Source organism: Miniopterus natalensis, chromosome 13, assembly GCF_054644295.1.
Source record: "Miniopterus natalensis isolate mMinNat1 chromosome 13, mMinNat1.hap1, whole genome shotgun sequence".
NCBI lineage: Eukaryota > Metazoa > Chordata > Mammalia > Chiroptera > Miniopteridae > Miniopterus > Miniopterus natalensis.
This window is the reverse complement of record NC_142093.1, coordinates 14,746,589-14,769,383: the sequence shown is the minus strand read 5'-3', so window position 1 is coordinate 14,769,383 and position 22,795 is coordinate 14,746,589. Positions and strand designations below refer to the sequence as shown.

At 39.3% G+C, this 22,795-nt stretch overlaps 1 protein-coding gene across 1 annotated transcript in view; it reads right to left on the bottom strand.

Annotated features, from left to right (window-relative positions):
* The window catches only part of TTC27 (tetratricopeptide repeat domain 27), a 105,932-nt gene that overhangs the window by 36,819 nt on the left and 46,318 nt on the right, over positions 1-22,795 (bottom strand). The window contains exons 10-12 of the mRNA XM_016218982.2: positions 20,329-20,442; positions 8,309-8,404; positions 5,457-5,579 (exon numbers count right to left, since the gene is read on the bottom strand). Of these exons, the coding sequence (XP_016074468.2) occupies positions 5,457-5,579; positions 8,309-8,404; positions 20,329-20,442 (333 nt within the window). The remainder of the gene's footprint in view (positions 1-5,456; positions 5,580-8,308; positions 8,405-20,328; positions 20,443-22,795) is intronic.

Genomic DNA, 22,795 nt, shown 5'->3' with positions numbered 1-22,795 from the left:
AAACAGCTTGAGGCACATTTTCTAATTCCAGCATTCCTCCCTGAAGCAGGAAGCAAAGATGGATTCTGGTTTTTGCCAGAGTAGGGGCTGGTGCCCAGAGATGGAGACTGACCCCTGGAAAGGTGACCTACCATCCTTAGCACAGTGAGTAAGGCCCACAGGACAGAGCCAGGAGAGCACAAAGCACCTTCCACTCTGATGGTGCCCAGACAATCCTTCTAGCAGAAAGCAGTCTAAATTCTTTTCTAGGAGCAGCACTGAGAGGTAAAAAGTACAAAACACTCCACTCGGCCCCGTCGGTCATTCCCAGCTAGGCTTCCTCTGCGTGGCGCCCAGTCCTACTCACTCACTCAGCATGAACTGCTCCCGGACTGCTTCTTACATTGATGTGTGTGACGACACCAAGCTCTGGGGCTTGATTTTTCAAAGGCTACTTGGCAACATGAATATTCCAGGCCCAAGATAAAACAGAATAATTAAAAACAGGCAGAGTTACCCAATTAGCTGATCATCTCCTATTTATATTACCAAGTTATAGAGTGTTTTCAGCTACATTGCCTATTTTTAGCATTCAAGTGAGCCCAACAGGTTTTAACTGACAAATGGAATATCTAATTTTTTAAGGGTTAACAAGAATCATGATGGAAGGCAGGTATGGGGAAAAAGTGTGGGATTCAGAGAAAAGAAAGGCCTGAGCTCAGGTTCCAAACTCTGCAACGCACCAAGGCATGGTTTACCAACTCATACTTTATAAGTTGTTACAGATATTATATGACAATGACAAAATAATTATATAAAGAACAGAGTACATGAGAGGCACTCAAAAGCTGCACTCTGTAATAACAGCATGCTCACAGCATCTTTAGCATCTACTGAGCAAGATAAAAATTCTATTCTTAAACGTGTCCCATTTCTATTCCTAAAGTTAAAAGGTTTAACTGGGAGGGGAGTGGTCTCATAATTTGTTTTTGGAAAGAGAACACATGGAAGGGGTTGGAGAGGTATCTTCACCACACGTAAAGTCCATAAGGGGTGTCTACTTGGAGATGTGCTTCAATGCAATAACTATTCAGTGAAACACCTACCAGTCATTCATTTGAAAATACTTTTGAGTACTTACTACATGCTAGGCCTATCCTAGGTTTTGGGGAGATAGCTGGAAACAAGCTAGACGCAAGTCTGGTTGTTAAACAGCTTACAGGCTAGTAGGTGAGAGAAGCCAGCAAGTGGGAAATCAGAGTAGACAAGGTGTCATAGGCGCACACAGGAGAGCACCACCAACTCTGGGAGGGAGGAATCAGGGAAAATTCCCTGTAGAAAGTAGCCACTAAGGAGAACCCTGGAGAAAAGGAAGGAGTCAGCTGGGGGGCAAGTTCCAGACAGACAACAACATGTACAAAGGTCCTCAGGTGAAGCAATGCTGCAAAGTTAAGAAATTAGAAATGGTTTTGTCCTGCTGAAATTTTCAACACAACCAGGATGAGCAAGCACAAACAGGGGTGAAGCAGTGAGAAAAGAGTGGGGGACAATGCAGTTAGCACTGTAAGCAGGAGTCAGACCATCAAGCAGTGTACATTGTGTCACATAAAAGACTTCCATTCATGCTGAAGAGCTCGGACTTAATCCTGGAGAATGTGGGAATGAAATGACCACACTAGTCTTTTAGGAAAATCACTCTGGCTGAAGTGTGGGAAAATAACTTGTGGAAAATCTTTTAAATCATATACAGAAACTATGTTAGCAGAAAAAAACCAAAAAACCCAAACCAACTGCCAAAAGAATCCAAGTTGTGTCTGGCGGGTGTGGCTCAGTGGCTGAGCAGTGACCCATGCACCAAGAGGTCACTGGTTCAATCCCCAGTCAGGGCACATGCCCAAGTTTTGGGCTCAATCCCCAGTAGCCGATCGATGTTGATGTTTCTCTCATCTATGTTTCTATCTCTCCCTCTCCTTTCCTCTCTCTCTAAAAATCAATAATAATGTATTTTTTTAGAAAAAGGAGAAAAGGTGCAACAGTTGGTTCCTCATTCCCTTGAGAAAGTCTTTGTTTACTGAATATTTAAAAAAAAAAAAAAAAAAAAGATGTTAAAAACATTTACTTACAATTTAAAGAAAAATACTTTAAGAGCTCATGGCTACAGTGATCTGCAAATGTAGCATAATGAAAGAAAAGGCTACATAATCTCAGGTAAACCTTGTTTGCTAGAAACAAGAAAACAAGAGAGGTCCCAACCATTCTCTCTCCCTTCCCTTCACCCCCATCCCTTACAACCACCTTATGCCAACCAGTTCAGTCTTTGTCCTTCATTTAGGGACCAAATTTGCTCAACAAATTAAGAAGTTATCCATATGGCTTGGGGAAACTGCTACAGTATGCCAAGTAACTTTTAAAAATTACATGCTATCAGATGAGAACCAGGTCTGACCCCAAGGTCAAGCCAAATTAATCTTAACTGTTTTGCCAATGGTCATTAAATAATGAGAATTTCTGTAGTAGTTTCTAAATTAGAAAATCTGAGACCTTACAATAGCAAGTGCAAAAATGAGCACCAGACACAATGATTAGAATTAGGTAGTTTTCCGAATTTGCCTTTTAAAAAGAAATTATGCCAGTAAGCACTGAATTCGATGATTAAAATTTCACAAACTTCCAGTTAAGTCAAAATGTAGTGACAACCACTGGCACTTGACCAAATCTAAAAGAATCTCAGCTGTTTTAGAAATAAAACATTTGCTTCCAACTTGAAGCAAAACTTTTTAGGAATTATGGTTAAACTGATTTGCTAATATAGCATAAGAAAAACAGGTAAGGGAAGTCTTTTGTGGCAAATAAAATGCTAAAATCAACCTTTAAAATCAAGATTTTGAGAAATGTTTGGCTGTAACTCACAAAAGACTCAAGAAAAAGTAAATAACTATACATCACTAAAAATTAAAATATACGCATTTTCTAGAATAATTAGAAACATGGAAATTTATCATTATTATAAGACATTTCTTACAAGGTTATGTGCAAATTTAAAAAAAAAATAATGCCAGAACTACTTTAGGGACATAGTCAAATCTATTATCTGAAAGAGATGGATTCATTATATTTTTTTCTTCTACAGTTAGAGAAGTTCTCTACTTTCTATATTTTCTAAAAATAATTAAATGAATTTAATATTTCAAAATGGGCTTTGGGTTTTGTGATTCACCAGCTTGCTTAACTATTTCAAAAATTACTGTATTTTTATATGTAGTACTATTTATGTTTACTGACCAATGTAAAAGTCTAGTGCATTGAAGAATGATGTAATGGAAACTACATCAGACTCAAAGGGGGTGGTGTCAAGATATTCATTCGCTGATTCATTCCTTTGTTAAACAAATAGCTGAGTACTAATTCAGTGCCAGACAATGGGCCCTAAAAGATTTTTAAGTCCCGGAAGAAACATAATACTGTATTTCATCAAATTTGAGATGCCATCAATTGCAGGACTAACTCTTTAATGAAGAGAAAATGCTTTCAATAAAGACATACTGCTTGAATGAACCACATCAACCTTTTGCTGCTGTGATATTTTTTCAATCTGTTCGGGTAAATTTGGTAATTTTTCCAGCCTTTGTTCGATATATTGCTTGGCATTTTAAATGGCAGCCTTTCTTTATACATCTCAGTGCAGAACAAAATTCATTTGCTTTGGGGTGTCTTCCTTTCTTGGCTCCCACAAAGCAGTTAGTTGTTTTTTAAGGAAAAGTAAATGGAATTGTGAGGATTTTTCCAATAACAAATGTTTACTTCCCTAATATCAAATTTCCATTTCTCTACTTTGCTTCTGTCCTTTTCTGTGTGTTCAATAACTTTTTGTTTCAGTGCCAAGTTATAATGGAATCTTTCTGAAGAAATTTGAAATGGCAATTACATCCAACCTATGCAGCACTGACACTGTGCACATAATTCAATCAAAACGATGGCATGAAATACGGTTACAACTTAGCTTGTATAAGCACAGGCCATGACAACCTGGTCAGGTGGCCACCTGACTGACAGCAACTGGGAGGTGCCATCAAGTGCTAGATATATTCCAAATTCAGAGATGTTAAAAGGTGAAAAAATATGTCTTAGAATTGCAGCAGTAATAGCAGCAAACACTCATGTAGCACCATGAGGAAACCCCCACTCTATGTATTTTACATACATTATGTCATGTAAACCTGTAAGGTCATAGATTATCTGCCTCTAGATAAGAAAACCGGGGCATGGGGTAAGGGGATTAGGGGGGTGGTACTTTGTCCAATATCACATGGCTCGAATGGGTCAAGGCCAGCATTTGAATCAGGACAGCCTGGGCCTAGAGCTGTGCTTTTAACCACTGTGCCATGCAACCTCTCAAGTTAATGGTCAATAACTGGCCTTGTGACCTGAGGCAAATCATTAGAGACTCCCTTCCTTATGTGGAAAACTAGGGAACTGGAATAGGTAGTCATGAAGCTCTTTCCCAGGATGAAAATATTATAATTACATAACCTTCTACAGTAAAAGTTTATTCCCAAACTAGTTTTTCCTTAAGCCAATACAATTCAAAGACCTCCACTGCCATTAGTGGTTAGTGAAAGGAATGTAACTTTTACTACTACCCTAAAATTGACACACTTTAGAAGGTATTTGTGAAACAGGCACACATGTACTTGTACTGCTATTTCTCTTTTTTACCGTGAGGGGAAAAGGTTGACTATAGACATAAATGACCCAATTTGTGGATTTTACTCTCACACTGTACTTATGATAGAAATTAAGTGATTTCAAATTTTAATTCAAAATTAACATATGATTTCAATGTGCTGGTTTTAATAGATAGGCCCAATACAGAGCTCCTTATTCTTTTAAAAATCTTGCTCATTTATGAGGGGGAAGAACAATAAATTAATAATGGGTGCAAACAGTGCAACATTTTCCCTCCTGACTGAATTTAAAGTGGGATTAAATGTGCATTATACACTTAACCACTCCTCAGCCCCAGGATGGGGGGTGGGTCGGATTTTCTTCTACAGAACCAGCAGCTGCTCTCCTTCCTAGACAACCTTTCTTCAGGCCCACGGCCTCTGATCATCAGAAAAACCAGCAATGATGAAAATAATTCCTAATATTTCCCTGTGAAGTTGTCCTACAGGAGGAGAGTCAGTAAAGGAAAGAGATCAAAATCTGAAGTGTCTTTAAGCTTCAATTACTTGTTCTTAAGACATCAAATACCATAGCAACTTCGGCCGGCTTGTCTTTTATATATACATACCCATGCAGGCACGTAAACAGAAATCATTAAAAAGAAAACATTAAAAAGATTCCTGGGGGGAAAAACGTAGAAAAAGGAATATAAGTGAACTGTTGGCAAAAGTAGGCTTAAAAAACAAACCAAGTGAGAAGATGCTCAAAGACAGAGGACTCTTGCCAGCACACAGGATTTCACCATTACATACCTTCCCATGCTGCCCGGCTCTTTCATAACAAATGACAACATCTTCCCACATTTCTAGCTTCTCAAATATCTGAAGGGCTGAACTGGTACATCCCAACTCAAAGAGTAAACTTGCAAGTTGGCGCTAGAAAAATCAAATTAAAATAATGAACATTTTTTTATGTGAAGACAGATTCCTGTTTCACTTGCATGTTTATCCAATATACCATTTTAAGGGTCTGCTTATTGTAATAAATGCATAATTTATATAATTCAACCTCAACTAATTAGGAATTTGCAATGATTCAATACTTACCTTTACTTTATAGAAAGTAAAGGATAAACAATATAGAAACTGTTCAAAATACTCAATATATCATCCCCCCCCCCCCCCCCCCCCCAAGAACTCAGAAGAAATTAAAAAGTAAACTCAGGTCCTGGCCGGTGTGGCTCAGATGGTTGGGCGTTGTCCCATGCACTGAAGGGTTGCTCGTTGGATTCCCCGTCAGGGCACATGCCCAGGTTGTGGGCTCTATCCCAGTAGGGGGTGTGCAGGAGGCAGGTCACATATTGATGTTTCTCTTCCCCTCTCTCTCAAAATCAATAAAAAACCTAAATAAAATAAAAAAAACCTAATACAATGTTATATTTCATTATATCTGAAACTGGAAAAAAAATAAAAGGAAACTGAACTCAAATAAATAGATCAATAAATAATAAAAATTCCAAGCAGTCAATATAAGTGACATAAAATCTATGTATTAGCTCTTGTGTACTTTATTCATGAGGGCATTTCTGGCTCTTTCCCACTCAGGTCTACTTAGATTTATTTTAAGTACATTCTACAAAACTTAGCTACTCAATTTCCCAGTTTTTGACAAACAAAAATGGACAAATAGTGGAAAGGTCAGTGAAGGTTAAACATATTCAAAATAAAAATATTGTGGTTTATTACTGGGCCATCCAACAGGAATGAAAAAAAAATTAGAAAGGTTTAAACAGTAGGTGAGGCTCTTGAGTAAGTTACGGTCTCGTGTTAGAACTGTATTTTCTCTCTTTGTGCACTTTACTACCCTCTCAAAGTCAGTGCACATTAAGAATTAAGAAGCTAACGGATAAGGAAAATCTGGGACTGACAAATTGAAATAAACCTGAAAATTATAAGTTAATATGTTAACAAAATAAATAAAGGGGATGGTCCAATTCTTTTGCATCCCATGAAGTATAATAGAACTCGGCTACTTTAGGATATCTGACTGGACATTTTCAACAAACAGGCGTGGGATGTGGGAGGCAGAGTAAACCCAGTGCCCGTGCAGTTTAGCAGCTTAAATTTTTCATTTAATAAAGAAAGTTATGGCATCTAAGGATGTGGCTGGCTAGCAGCAGCAGAAAGACTAATTCTCTTTTTACAATAAGCTATGCTACTTCTTGATCTTTAAAAAGAATACATAAAGATAGTGCCACTTCCTATAATAACAGAAAAAATGATTTAATTTCATAATGAAAGAGAATGTTTATGTAACTGCCTAAAAATTCTAAAATCCACAACTTCCTAAGCAGATAAAATAAACATTTAGCCTAAATTCTACTTGAACAGTATTTAATTTTCCTAATGCTTCTGTACAGGAGATTAAAAGCTACACCCTCAACAGACATGTTTTGTCATAATAGCTGAGAGTCTGAGACGTTTATCTACCACAAACCACACAGTACAAAGCTCTTGGAAAATTTCACAGATCATGGTCAGCAACATGCCCAAAAGTTCCAGCTGTTAAACTTTCTTTATGAAGAAGCTACTCCTTCGAGACGATATAACAAAGCTTTTTAGGTGTCTACATTTTACTGGGACTCCCCTTCAATAGACAATGTGAACTCCAATGTGTAATAAACCCCCTGGAACCCCCTGGGCTTAGAATATAAGTGACTCTAAGAAATCTTACAATGGGGATTCTAAGCCACTGAATGGGGAGGTGGCATTTGTAACTCTAAAGCTGGTTCAAATGACAATAGTTACTAAATCATCTAGAAATTTCTGGCTGGCACCATTTGACTCCACCTAACATCTCTGCCAGAGCTCCTTACCTGTAAAATGAGGGTGTTTCACAAAATTGTTGCAATAAAATAAGATAATGTGTGTGAGATGCAGAACAAAATGCATGCCTCATACTAAGCACGTAGTCAAAGCTGGTTGTTATTAGTGGCTGTAATGAAGAGATAAGAAAAGGAGGTAACCTGGACTAAAAGTTGGGAAACTAGAGGTCTAGTTTACAAACAGCTGTGTGACCAACAGTGGTAAGGTGTACTTAATTGCACTGGGCTTCAATTTTCTTCTCTGTAAAATTAAGAAATTGGACCAGGTGCCTAAATCGCCTTCAGTACTAAAAATCTTACAAAATAGGGGGACCACACCTATAACATAGGAGAACTATGGATCAATGGGGAGGGGGGCAGAATCTCCTCCCCAACAAGGGGTGTTAGGAGGAAAGTAGTTCAGGGCCTCACAATGGAGTACGAAGTAAATGCTTTTTTTTACATTCTGCAAATAGCTTGGTTTAAATATTCATTCCCTGGCAGAAAGTCCTTACAGGGCTTTTAAATATAAAAAGTTACTTTGAAAATGAAAGCTTCTGTGGTTCTCCTATTATTTAATTTCAAGGATTCTGTTTATCTAGTTTTAAATTCTTTTTTAAATGTTTTAAAAGCCTAATATCACTTTAATCAAAATAGCTATTTGAAGTAACTGACAATCCCCAGCTATTTTTATTCTTTTCACCAAAATACTGGAAAACAGAGATAAATTGAAAACCATTCTTTTCTAATGCATTTATCTCTCAAATGCAAAGTATACCCGATAAGAAATAACAGAAGTACCTGAATGACCCAGTGAGGTGGTACTTGACAACAGTAGAAAATCTTCAGACGTTCCAATACAGATGTAGTCTTGTCTTCAAATTGGTCTGCAAGAGCCTTAAGAACAAACATCACAATCAGAATCTATATGTATAATAACTTTTTAATATAAACAAGATTTTGATTAAACATTATACAAATGGACACGTAAACAATAAAAAAACACTTTGATAAGGTGATGGATGTATAAATTTTTTCTTGAATTTCTATAAATGTTAAAATTTTGAAAAAACTTAAAATTAATCAACATTTATGAAAACATGTGCATTAAAAATTTATCAAAAAAATGTTTTTAGAACTAAGATTTCCTATAATAGTTCTTTCAAAGAACTATCCTTATTAATCAGCCCTTTTACTTTTTCTATGAAAACTGTCCTTTAGTGTATCTATTTCTCAACCCTAATGTCACTTTGACAAAGGCACTGTCTTAATATGAATCAGAGAAAAATTATATGGAGAACTTCATTTAGGGCTCTTTTCTCAGGAACAAGGTGAAAGTGAAAGGTGGATCCATTTGATCACAGGCAGTGAGCTTTCTTCCTCTTTGGGAACAGAGCTGTAAGGCTGGACATTCATTCATGCAAGACCACCCTTAGGGGACAGTGGACAGCAGCAGCTACATGCACTGAAGCGCCCTGGCTGTACTGAAACACCCCCACGGGTATCAATAGCTGAACATCCGGAAGCTACCAAGAAGACCAGGACGGCTGACTCAGGAGAGACGCCAGAGCCAACTGCAAAGTCAAAGGCCAGCACTATGCAGTGGTCAAGTGATCAGCCATCAAAAGAGCTCACATATTCAGCATCAAAGTGAATACAGACACACTCTGGAGTTCCTAAGCAAACACATGGACAACAGTCCTATTACCATGATCATCTTCACCTATCTCTTAATCTGTCATTCAGTTTAGAGCAAATATATATATATATATATATATATATATATATATATATATTTTCTGATATATACTTAGATCTTCTCTAAACTAAAAGCATTTTTGCAAAATACCATACTGAAATTTTCTTTTTTTGCCAGCTGACTAATTTTCACAGCCCTGTCTCATGAGGACTAGATGGTACCAATATGGCAAGGTTAATATTCTGGTGTTAATACACATACTACAGTTATGTAGGAGAATGTCCTTGTATTTGAGGATGGTGAAGTGCCATGTTGGCAACTTAGTTTCCAATACTTCAAGATACAAATGATAGCTGTACTGTTCTTGCAACTTTTCTGTAAATTTGACATTGTTTCAAGTTTTTACAAAATTAATTTTTAAAACTTAAATTCTAAGAAAGAGAGGGAGGGAGAGAAGAAAAGAAAGAAAGAAAGAAAGAAAAGAAAAGAAAGGAAAGAAAGAAAGAAAGAAAGAAAGAAAGAAAGAAAGAGAAAGAAAGAAAGAAAGAAAGAAAGAAAGAAAGAAAGAAAGAAGGAAGGAAGGAAGGAAAGAAAGGAAGAAAGGAAGAAAGAAAGGAAAGAAAGGAAAGAAAGGAAGGAAAGGAAGGAAAGGAAGGAAGGAAGGAAGGAAGGAAGGAAGGAAGGAAGGAAGGAAGGAAGGAAGGAAGAGAAGAAAGAAAGAAAGAAAGAAAGAAAGAAAGAAAGAAAGAAAGAAAGAAAGAAGGAAGAAAGAAAGGAAAGGAAGGAAAGGAAGGAAAGGAAGGAAAGAAGGAAAGGAAGGAAAGGAAGGAAAGGAAGGGAAGGAAAGGAAGGGAAGGAAAGGAAGGGAAGGAAGGAAGGAAAGGAAGGAAGGAAAGGAAGGAAGGAAGGAAGGAAGGAAGGAAGGAAGGAAGGAAGGAAGGAAGGAAGGAAGGAAGGAAGGAAGGAAGGAAAGAAAGAAAGAAAGAAAGAAAGAAAGAAAGAAAGAAAGAAAGAAAGAAAGAAAGAAAGAAAGAAAGAAAGAAAGAGAAAGAAAGAAAGAAGGAAAGAAGGAAAGAAAGGAAAGGAAGGAAGGGAAGGAAGGGAAGGAAGGGAAGGAAGGGAAGGAAGGGAAGGAAGGGAAGGAAGGGAGGGAGGAAGGGAGGAAGGGAGGAAGGGAGGAAGGGAGGAAGGGAGGAAGGGAGGAAGGGAGGAAGGGAAGAAAGAAAGAAAGAAAGAAAGAAAGAAAGAAAGAAAGAAAGAAAGAAAGAAAGAAAGAAAGAAAGAAAGAAGAAGAAAGAAAGAAAGAAAGAAAGAAGAAAGAAAGGAAAGGAAGGAAAGAAGGAAAGGAAGGAAAGGAAGGAAAGGAAGGAAAGGAAAGGAAGGAAAGGAAAGGAAGGAAAGGAAGGAAGGAAAGGAAGGAAGGAAAGGAAGGAAGGAAGGAAGGAAGGAAGGAAGGAAAGAAAGAAAGAAAGAAAGAAAGAAAGAAAGAAAGAAAGAAAGAAAGAAAGAAAGAAAGAAAGAAAGAAAGAGAGAGAAAGAAAGAAGTAGCAAGTCCAAACTTCCTCAGAAGGAAGAAAAGGACAAGAATCTAACATATCCCAGCAAAAGCACAAGACAAGGAGACCAGTTTCTGCGAGGAAAGTGCTCCTCAGTTGGGGGAATCTCTCTATTACTAGGTGGGAAATATATCTGTCAGCCTAAGAATATCCTGTAGAATGAGAAAATACTCATTACATCACTTGTTTGACAATCCAAGATGTTATTCAATCAAGTCAGTCAGAACAAATTGAGACATAACCGCACTTCTAAACTATCATGGTCAAAATATTTTTAAAACTTTTCTGGCCTTACTTCAGAGAAACTTAATAGCAAAAAGGTTGCATGCTTCTGCCCAAAGCTGTTTAGTTGTAGGAAGGAGCAAAGAGAAGAAAAACTTCTGGCTGAATACATATGGTTACAATACATAAATAAAAGATTCACTGAATTACTTCATCAAAAGGGAGGAAATTTTTCTTTTTATCAAATTTTTTTTCTTTCTCTGAAAGGAAAAAAAATAACCAATGCTTATTTAATAATAATACAAAAGCCAAAAGCAACATCACAGCACTTACTTTTATGAAGTCCTAATTACATGAAAAACATTTTATTTTCAAGCAAAACTCATGTTGTTTGCTATAGTTACTGCATCTAGCTAAAACATATTAAGCACTCAGTAAATACATCCTGATTTATTAATAAACAAATTTGTTATGTATTTCAGATACTCTAAGATACTTTTAGATGATCTCAGAGTAAGTGTCTCTGATAGTCTCAGATACTGTCCAAAGGCAAAGACCACAGGAGAGAGAGGGCAGAGAACCAACCCTCATTTGAGCCGGAGCCCATGAATAAGCCCCTGTGCAAGTACAGTCATGTTTCGTGAACTTGATCAGGCTATACGCATGATAAAGATTAAAAACAGGATTCTAACCTATTTTCTCTCCTGCACAAAATATACTTCTTTGCACTTTAAGCATGACAATCACCAAAGTAAGATCCACCTACCAACAAAACTAAGAACATTTAATTAATATACAAAAGAAAGGGCTGACGGTGTACATCCCCTACTGGATTCAAAGTACTCTTTTCTATTTGCAAATTAATTATAGATACAGGGGCATATTTATAGCACACCTCTAGATTTTTCAGAGATTATTTCAAACAAACTAGAATCCCATACAGGCATGGAAAATAATTTCATTATACAAATAAACTGGAGTCCTTTACAGAAGAAACAGTGCTGGTATGGATTCTGTTCTAGGTGTATCTCCACCGAGCTGTCGTTTAACCACAATGGCACTCGTCTATGAGGTGATTTCCTCCATGATCTCTGCAATTCCAGCATTCTATGAGTATATGGCTTTATCAAGAGTATTCTGTTTTATTTCAAGCACTTGAGGATGTTTGTTAGTTAGTTTTAGGTGCCCTTAGCTGAACACAAGTATCATCAAGTACCCAAGTAGTGTGGAAAAGAATGGTAGGGCGGCGGGTACTAGAAGAATGGGACTGAAAGAAAGTGAAGCCTCAGTTACCACTGTGTATATTTATGTTCACGAACGCGGGCGTAAACAATGGCTCAGGGAGAAATAAGCACTTTGCGAGCTTTCATATACACCCAGAAATTTAGGCAAATGGCCTCTAAACCAGTGTCCCACCCTTTCACCTGTCATTTTCTCTTTCCAGTTTCTAAATGTCATAAATGTTACACCTGAAAGTCAGAGGCACTGGTCATAGTTAAAGCTGGAGGTGGTCTGTAGGAAGAGGGAGAGGGAGGAGGGAGGAGGGAGGAGGGAGGAAGGAAGCAAACAGACCTTAAACCAATCACGAAGAACGGAAAGCAAGACAGTGTAGTCCAGGAGGGTGGCAGAGAGGAGGGCCGATGGGAGTGATGGTGAGCAGAGAGAGGGACTGTCTAGGGCTCAGTCCCGGCACAACCACTGGAACACACCAAGACAACTTCATGGTGCGTCACTGTTGTGATACAAGACTGTCTTCAAGTTTTAAGACACCCCCTTTCAAAAAGCTGTTCTCCCCAAACCTCACCTTGAAGCACTTATACTTCGAGTGTCCTCTGAGAAAAAGTTACTTGTGCACCTGGATTCCCCAGCCCTATGCAATAACAAACCAGCGTTCCAAGAGCCACAGTACACAGGTCAGAGGATATCACTATGAAAGGGGAACGAAGAAATAAACCCCAGAAAACAATGACGTGTCCTCTCTTCTTAATGCTCTGTTTTCAGTAGAGAGAGAGCTTTGCCCCAAAACCCAGAGAATTTCAAGACTGCAGTTTAAAGCTAGCACAGAGAGAATGATTTGGTACAGAAGGGCAATTCTGAACAAGGTCTAGTAGGATGCAGGCTTTGTGTGCTCATATCTAAAAGTATGGAACAACGTATCTTCAAAAGAACAGACCGACCCTTGCACTGAAGGCTACTCCTCATTGTTGCTAGCATGATATCAGTCTTTATCAGCTTTCTGAAGAGCCAAGCAGAAATTAGCCGATAATCTGAAAGGTATGACTGGTCTCATGCCGGAGCTGCTCAAGATTAACAGCGCGCCTCTGCCTAAAGCAGTCTTCTCCGAAAGTGTCCACCGTCACCGCCACCTCCCGGCACCGAAGCTGAGAGCTAGGCTGGAGAGCCCTATGTGAACAAGCAACTTGGAAGTGGTTTGCAGGTTCAGGCAAGTTTGGGAAATGTTGCATAAGGCTATTAAGATGCACACAGGGTGCTCTCCCAGGAAAGGTCAGTGCGTCAGTTCAATCAACGCAATCTGACTGTCCAAGAACTTCATGTGCCCCTGCCTGGAGCCTGACTGCCTTATCGTTTAGTGCCTTTGGGGGGGGTGCTTTAAGTGGGTGCACTTTACTCCGTCCCATTAGTAAATTCCTTGGCTATTACCTATTTTTTTCACTTTCCTGTAACTTACCAGGGTTTTTTAATTTTTTACCATCAATAATAAAGCTTATTTTGTGTTGTATATCACTTGTCCCACTCTTTTACCACTTACCTAAACCACTCTCATGAAGCTCAGATCCTGGATTCAGCCCATCAGCATGACTCCAGCAGCCTCCCCTTGGCTTCTGCGGGACCCAGTGTCCTTTTCCCACGGTGCCACATCCTGATATTCTCTGCACTGCAGTTTCCTCCCCAACCACCTAAATCGTAGGCTGAGAAGCTGAGTTCTGCAACCCAAACCCTTCTCACAGAAGCTTCTACTCACTTCGTCCTGCCTAAGCTCATTCAGCCCCTTTCCCCTAGATGGTGCTTTATACAGGTGATGTCTTATACTGATAGCTTTGTTCTTTTTTAAGCCAGTTTTCACAGCTTCCTTGGAATAATGCAGCCTTGTGGATAAAAGCACGGACTTCACAATCCCAGGTAGACCAGGTTTGAGTTCCAGCCCAGCTATAAGACCCTGAGTAAGTCACTTCAGTTTTCTGTCCTTCTGTTTCTTCATCAGTGAAAATGTAGATAATGCCTACTTACTAGGATTATTTAGCTCCTGGCATATGAGTGTTCAGTAAATGGTAGTTAACCATACACAGTTCTGAATAAACAGTAGTAGCTATAATTATACCAACAAATAAAAGCATAGCTATAGTCACATGAGTCAATACTTGCCAATAACTTTCCAATGCTGCACATGGTTATCAGTGCAGGTACAAACAGAACCAGAACGGAAGACACGTTTCCATGTCTCAGATATTTGAAAGCTCAATGGCATATCTCAGCATACTACACATCATCATCAGAGTGTGGACAGCACAGAGTCCATCCAAAGGTGATAAATCAAGAAACAAAACTATAGTATAAACTATAAAACTAAAGATATATAATAGCAGTGTAAATATTTTAAGTTATAATGGACACCACTAAAATAACAACAAAAGAATGTGCTAAAAAACAAACTGGGGTTCAGAGGAGAATTTATATCTTTCACTTGAGATTCTTCTGAGTGAACTAAGTTCTTTTTTTATTATTATGTGCAGTAATAAAGTTTTTTCTATGCAGTTTAAAATAAAAATATATTAGTTTAAAAGTACCATCAAAAATAGGGGATCGGTTAAATAAATTATATCAGCTCTATTTAACAGAGCGACATGTGACTGTTGGAGTGAATGAGCTAGATGCACAGGAACTGGCTCGCAGAGTTGATCAAGCTGTTATGTTAACAGGAAAAGGGCAGAGCGCAATCCAGACTGTGTGACTGCAGTGATGTTAAAGCATACTTGTTTACTTATGCATAGAAAGAGGTCTAGGAGGGTGCAAACTGTTGAAACTGGAAGGCAAGCGGGGGGGGGGGGGGGGGAAGCTCTTTTTACTTTCCATTTCTGTATTGCTTACATTTTTTCATAATGAGCAGGTATCATTTCTATAATTAAAACAACTAAGAACAGTGACATAGTTTAAAAAACAAAACACACTTTGCCACTACTAACCATATGCTTAGTCCAGATGTTACACATAATGCCCAGGAGAGTGTGGCATTCCATCCATATAAAAATAATCCAAAGGATCTCTGCCTCGAGTTATTCAAACATAAGTACAAAGCTCATGTATAAAGCCTGACAGTATGTTACTGTGGCCAGTTTTTCCCCCAATTAAGGCTTTTGTTATGACATGCCTTTAATCATTACTAAAAATCAAACAGCCGTATAAATTCCCAACTTCTAAAGAGAAATCTTTCAACCTACACAGGAGCAATAATCTCCACAATGGTACCAATCACCCAGGTCTGGGCCCCCTCCCTCCGATCATTAACCATGATAAAAACCTAGATTCTGCCAAAGACAAGTGAAGCTACAGTATCAAGAACAATTTTTTTAATTGCTTAAAAATTGTGAAATCTCGATTAGCTACCACAGTTAAGAAAGTCAAATTACAGTATGAATAGTCTCTAGTGACAGAAAATGGCTATAATCTCAAATTTCCAATTCAGGGCAATGTCCTCCCAGAAATCCAAGGGAGAAGGAATAGGTCCCTGCTAGGTTAACATCTTCAGAGGCAAAGCCACCGGGACATGGGCAGATCTTTCCAATTCAAATTAACAGGTTTAAGAGACAACTACATAACATTCGTGAGCAAGATTATTTGAATAATGAACATACAATAATCGCATAGTAACCCTCCATGACTGAGCTCAGTTTATCGAACACTAAATGAAAGCAGTTAATGTGACAGAAGACAAAGATGACATTTGGTTTGCACAAGCTTTTTGGCTTGGACATAAGAAAGATGGTCCCTTTGAATGTATGTGGTTTCAACTAATTTGCTTCGTATTTGGATTATATGTAGAATATACTGCTTTCACCATAATGAAGGAAAAAAGAAAGACATGAGTTTATGAATAAAGTTAGTATTTAGATTTGGATCAGACAGGGAGGGGAAGCTGAACGACAGTAGGGAATACAACTACTTCATACTCCACTGGTAAAAAGCAGGGTATAAATAAATATTGGACATAAATACTGTGATCTTATAACACTGATTTATTCACCCTGTGCTGCGATGCACCATTTCCTTTTTAAGTTTGATGTCTCACTTAGAAATCCCTTCCAAACCTGCCATCTTTAGGACCTGCCACTGGATCTTTCCATGCAACTGCCTGTCACTGTGTAAGTTACAGTCCAGACCATGTCATTAACCAGTCAGGCAACCTGGGGCCAGTCACCTGGCCTCATCACACCTGCATTTCTCCAACTTGTAATATGACAATTTTATCACTTTATACAGCTGAGGAAGGAAACAGATTTCACAGAAACAAAAACAGAAATTTTCTGAAACACTGTTTTATACACACATGTATTTTTTAAATCATTTTCCTCCTAGTCTTTAGGGACACAGTAACTTCGACACACACGGTAATATCAAACTCTGAACTAGAGGAATCGGCAAAAGTTCAGATTATGAGGTAAATGGCTCAACAATGATAGAAAATTAGACAAATTTCTCATCCATCTTGTTACATGATCTGGCTAATTTCCAAAAATTCTGGGTTGGAGAGTGGAAATATTTTGTTTTGAGATACTATGCTGCAGAGGCAGAAATAACAACTCCCTCATTCTGTTTCACAGGTTGAGAGGTACAACTCTCTCCATAATGCAGCATTCCAACAGCAAGATGAAGAGACTCCAGGTTTAGAAAGGCCGAGACAGGACAGAATGCTAGAGTGGAGAGATTCGGCTCTTCGTTTAAACCCATTTTCCCCAAAGCACATCCTTGTCCATTACCTAAAAACATAACCTGCACAGTTCACAGAATGATGCAGGTTTTGAATTGAAAAGATATATTATATACTTGTAAACAAATGTACTTCTGTACTTTTTAGTTTAATTGCTGCTACAATAGAAAATTGAATGCTGACTCGATTATTTTATATGCCAAAGTTAATGGGAGAGATGAAGACAAAGCCAATCACTTCTAAGTCAAAACGTCCTTCACTGATAGGTGGATGTATTCTAGTGCTTTGTTTCAGAAGGCCACAATTTTAAGACATTTAAACTGTTCCCCCCTCCAAAAAAAGGTATTATGTGACTTCCTTGAACAAGAAGTCATACACTTACCTTAATAAAATATGTACAGTTGGTCATTTTAACACTTTGGTCCTTTCGACACTTTGCTGTGTTACTGTGAAGTGAATTTTTAATAAGTGGAATTCAGCACAATAGGGGCAATTCATCATGAAGTCTGTAAGACGCTGACCATGGAACCACAGCTTCACCTCCCTTCTTGACTCTGTCTGAGGCCCAACTGTGGGGTGTGAGTCAGCCGACTGCCTCAGGCTCCCAGCTGCTGCCGAGTCCCCCCAGCTCCAGAGAGCACCTGGCCCGAGGTTTCACCTTAATCCAGTGGATGGGAAGGGAAGGTTGGAGGTAAAGGAGACAACGGGTGGGAAATGCCTGGGCTGTGCCGGGCCTGTACTTCAGCTTCCTCCCTATCCTGCTTCCTCCCAATTCTCTTCACAGGCATTGAACCCTAATAAGGCTGGCCCCCCTAGCTGTCTCACTATTCTGGAGACAACAAGCTGTGAGAGCAATATAAAGGGGCCTGAAGATGGTAATTAGTAAAAAGAGGTAAGATGACTACAACATGAGACAAACTATGAAGCACATGCTAAGGCCTCGCTAAAATGTTTCCTGATTCTAGCTCTGTGCAGGAAGAAAAGCAAATGGACATGGTAACTGCACAGTATTTTACTGAGAGTGCAGGGTCTGAGAGAGGATGGAGTAGAAAATAATTCCAAGACAAATAGCCTTGCCTCTAGAATGTAAGCTCCTTGAAGTCAAAGATTACGTACTAATTGTAACAGCTCCTATTCCACTATTCAGAACTAAGTCACATGGCCCCTCCTACCTGCAGAGCAGGATGGGAAGGCATCTACCAGATAAAACTCAAGAGGACTGTTATTAAAGGAAGGAATGGGAGAATGGACAATTGGGTACGATCAGCATTCTCTGGCACAGAATCCACTTCTGCTTTTACCATAGCATCCTGCCTGTGGATTTATTTTTAATATGGTAACAAATAATATGCTCTATTCTTAAGCTTATCTTGCTAACATGAACTAACATTCTGTCAAAATAAAAAGAGAAAAGTAGCCCAGCCGGGTGTGGCTCAGCGGTTGAGCGTCGACCTAGGAACCAGGCGATCGGGGTTCGATTCCCAGTCAGGGCACATGCCCGGGTTGCGGGCTCGATCAATGACTCTCTCATCATTGATGTTTCTATCTCTCTCTCTCCCCCTCTCCTTTCCTCTCTCTGAGAGCAAGAAAGATATATTTTAAAAAAAAAAGAGAAAAGTAAATAAGTAATGGTAGTATAAGAATACATCCCACTGAATAAAATAGAAATCCATGAGTCCACACTCTAATAAACAAATGAGTGGAGGAATAAATAAGAAGAGAAAGCTCTTTCCTACAGCACAATACCAATTAATATATCATTAAATAATTAGAAAATTACCACTTGGCAACCATCATGGTAATAACTTCCTCAGGCAGGAAACATATGCTAAAACTAGTGGGTAAAAGCTGGATGACAAACAGGATAATCTCAAAGTAACTCCCGCAAAATGCTTATTAATTACAAAGGGCAAATAGTAACTTAACACTGGGGAGAAGCCCAACAAACATGACCTTACTCAGGTGATCACATAGTATCACCAGGGACAGGACAAACCACGTCATGTGCCACCTGAAGGAGGTGCATAAGAGGAACACAACGACACTTCTATAAAAATGTCAAAACTGTATGAACTGAATCTAATCACAAAGAAACAGACCAACGCGAATTGAAGGACAGTCTCCAAAATAACTAGCGGGTAATCTTCAAGAACATCACACCCACAGAGGTCAAGAAAAGGCTGAGGGAACCTTGTGGACTAAAGGGGACTGTCGGGATGTGACAGCTACATGTCATGCTCGGACGCTCTTCCAACAAAATACATTATTAGGACCGTTACTAAAACCCAAATGGGGCCTTCTAGAAATGGATAGATGGGAGTCTTTGCGCTATTCTTACAACTTTTATGTAGGTTTGGAATTGTTTAAAAAATAAAAAATTTTTTTAGATATTACTTCATTAACCACATGAAATCCTACATCTTTTGCACAATTTTTAATTTTTCTTGCCAATTTGCATCACATGTAGTTTATCAGAAAATCAGTGACAGAAGCTGCCTGCTACTGAGTCACTGGACAGGAACAAACATTAGTACTGAATGGAGAACGATGCCCGAATGAAGATTAACTGTACATGTGATCAGTACATTAATGAATACTTTTGTGCTAGAATGAGTTTTATGTCCTTATACAATCTGTACTTGTGGAGCTGCCTATCTTTTTCAGTTAACTCTTACACTGTCTCTTTTAATGCTCACCATAAACCTATACTGTAAGTACTACTATCATTACCTTCTTTCAGAGGTGACGAAATGAGACTTACAGAAGTGATGTTGTGATTCCTAATAAGCCCCTTTCACCATCCCTGAGTTTATGCTAATGAGGTGATTCTTGGAGGATAGGGGTGGTGGTCAGAGGAACCAACACTAGAGTTGAAACTTTCAGCCCCACCCCCAACCTCTGGGGAGGTGAGAGGGCCTAGGGGTTGAGTTATGACCAAGGCCAAGGACTTAATCAATCATGCCTATATAATGGGGCCTCCATAAAATATCTAAAACAAACAGGTTCAGGGAGCTTCCAGGTTGGTGAATGTACCCAAGTGCTGGGAATGTGCCACACCCTAAGGTACATAAGCACTTAAGCTCCTGTGCTAGGGACCCTTCTGGACCTCGTCCTATGTTCCTCCTCATCTAGTTGTTCATTCATATCCTTCATAATAAACCAGTAATAGTAAGTAAAACGCAGGGCACCCAGCTAATGCACAAAGGGAAGTAGAGAATTCCTTGGTGTGGAAGACCCACACATGTGGTATCAAATTTTAAAATCCATGCTCTAAATAATAACCAAGCATTTGAACAAAATGAAAGCCATCTGACCCTTTCAGATTCATAACATATATGTGTGCTTACTGACAGCAGTAAAGAGTTAGAAGAAAAACAAAAATTGCCATGTGAATTCCTACCTGTGTCTGCCTCATTGCCCGTTCCACTCGGCGTGTGCTTCCTCTCTCAAGTTTTGTCCGCAGGATCAAGGCTGATGTCTGAATGGCCCAGAACTTTGGTTGTGAAAGCAAACACTGATGGGAGAGAAAAAAAATAAACAAAATAAAGACCACAGAAAGAAGGGATAAGCTGGGTGATCCCACTCTGAATAGAACGAAATTAATTCTTCCAAAAATATCAGCATACAGCTGAATGCAGATTTGAAAATCTCAGTGGAAAATAACAAAACGTGTGCTTTCCAACAGTTTTCTGAAGAATGTGGTCATTGGAGCAGAGTCAGTACTTACCTAGTTGACTTATTCTATTGGATAAATCACTTTAAGAATGAAGCAGAATCTTCCCATACTATCAGGTCAGAATATTTCATACATAGTTCTTTTTATCTCACAGATTACAAATATGTGAGATAATAAACTACATAAAAATAAATGTAGAGGGAAAGGGGGAAGGGGTAGTAAAGGGTGAAGGGAAACTGTTGAAGGGATAGCGGAAGAAGACGGGTAGACACAGAATACACAAAAAAGGGAGGAAGCTGCAAAGAACAGGACCCTGCTGAAGCGCGTTTGTTCACTAATTCACTGCTCAGTGCCAGGCAGTGTGTACAAGGCCCCAGGGACAGGGTGGCAGACAGGTCCTGCCCATGAAGCTTACACTCCACTGCCATGTCTACTAGGTATTCCTATTCTTCCATAACTGACTCTGCAAACCAAAATACTTTTATCTCCTTGAAATACACTTTACAAGGTTAGTGCACAACCTTGTTAGCCTCCATTACTTAAATCTACAAGTAGAATGAATTTACCAACATAATAGGTGTACATGGCACTACGAAGGCCTAAAGGGTAAAATAGAAGACATTAAAAGCTAATTCTTTAAAATGTGTAACAATATTTGACAGGTTTTATTATAAAATATGATCTCAAGAATTTTCAAAAGAAAGAACATTTTTCATTCAGTAAATCTGCAAACTGATTCTACTACCCACAGTGGGTGGTGCCACTGTCCTTTTGCTCTCCACCTTATTTGAAGGACTGTCACCTGTAAGCTCCTGACATAGGAGACGGAGCACTCAGGACAGGGCTCTTCGGAACAATGGGTAAAGTCTCCAGGTCAGGCAGAGCTTGACTGGAAGCCCAGCTCCACCAAGTGAGGTGATTAGCTGTGTGACCTGGGGAAGCTACTTGACCTCCCTGGTCTACTTTCCTTCTTTGTAAACAGGACTAGCCATGCCCATCTCTCACAGGGTTGTGAGGATTAAGAATGAATTGGTGACGTTTCACAAAGCCTCCCAGGTGCCCACACAAAGCACATGGGGCCCCTCCCAGATTTCTCTTCCTACAATACTTTCTCTCATCCTCAACAAAAATCATCATCCAGAGTGGGTACAGGTGATGGCACTTAAGTCTGATGGGGGATTCAGGACACACTACTCCCAAAATATGGCACCTTGGCACGTTGAAGATATATATATCTTTAAGCTAAAGCAGTTTCAGGAAGCAGAAGCAGGAAGATCCCTGTGACCCCGCCCCTGGCCTTCTCCCCTGAAACAGCTCATACAACCCTGACGTGAGAGGTGCCCTCTCTATAATGGGCAGAAAGGAACATCCCTACCTCTGAAGACACATGGGCGCTGAGAAGAATGTCAGCCAACAGGTCTCACTAAGACGCCCCGTCTCCCACACTTCCCTCATGCTCTCGGATGGCTCACACTCCCCCACAACTGCCCACTCTTCATCAAACCTCGCATAAAAATACTCAGGATTAATTGTTTCTTCGGGTTCTCATTTCTTTATGAGGCTCCCATGTCACACAAAACCAATACTAAGTTAATTTGTGTGCTTTTCTCCTGTTAATCTGTCTTCGTCAGTGTGTTCAGACCCAGCCAGGGACCCTAAGAGGGTGGGAGAAAAATTTCCACCCTTCACCTCCCAATCGCACCGATTACTTTACCAACAATGTCAAAATCCACAGATTGGCTCAGGGCTTGCCCAAGTTAAGGCCTGGCTTTCAGAAGGTTTGCACACCAAAGCGAGGAGAAATTATCCCCAGAAAAACAACCAAGTCAGACTGTTTTCTATGCTGGCACAAGAACAAGAGCGTGCCTGAGACTTTTATGCGGAGGTCAAGCAAAACATTCTCACTAAACACTAAAAGTAAAATGCAATCTGGCAAGTAGACATTTGAAAAGCTGTAAAGAAGGAGCTGACTGGATAACGATATCGCTGAAGAATGCATTTATCTTATATCCATTTGGCTGGGAGATAGAAAGACTTGGGAAAGGCTTTCTGAAGGGAGGTAACAGCAACTGGGCTATACTTCATACATTTTATAAAACACTGCTGCTCACAAGGTAAGAATCAATCACGATATAATAGGTAAAAAAAGAAAACTAAACAGGAGATAGATGCTATAATGCTAACCTTACTG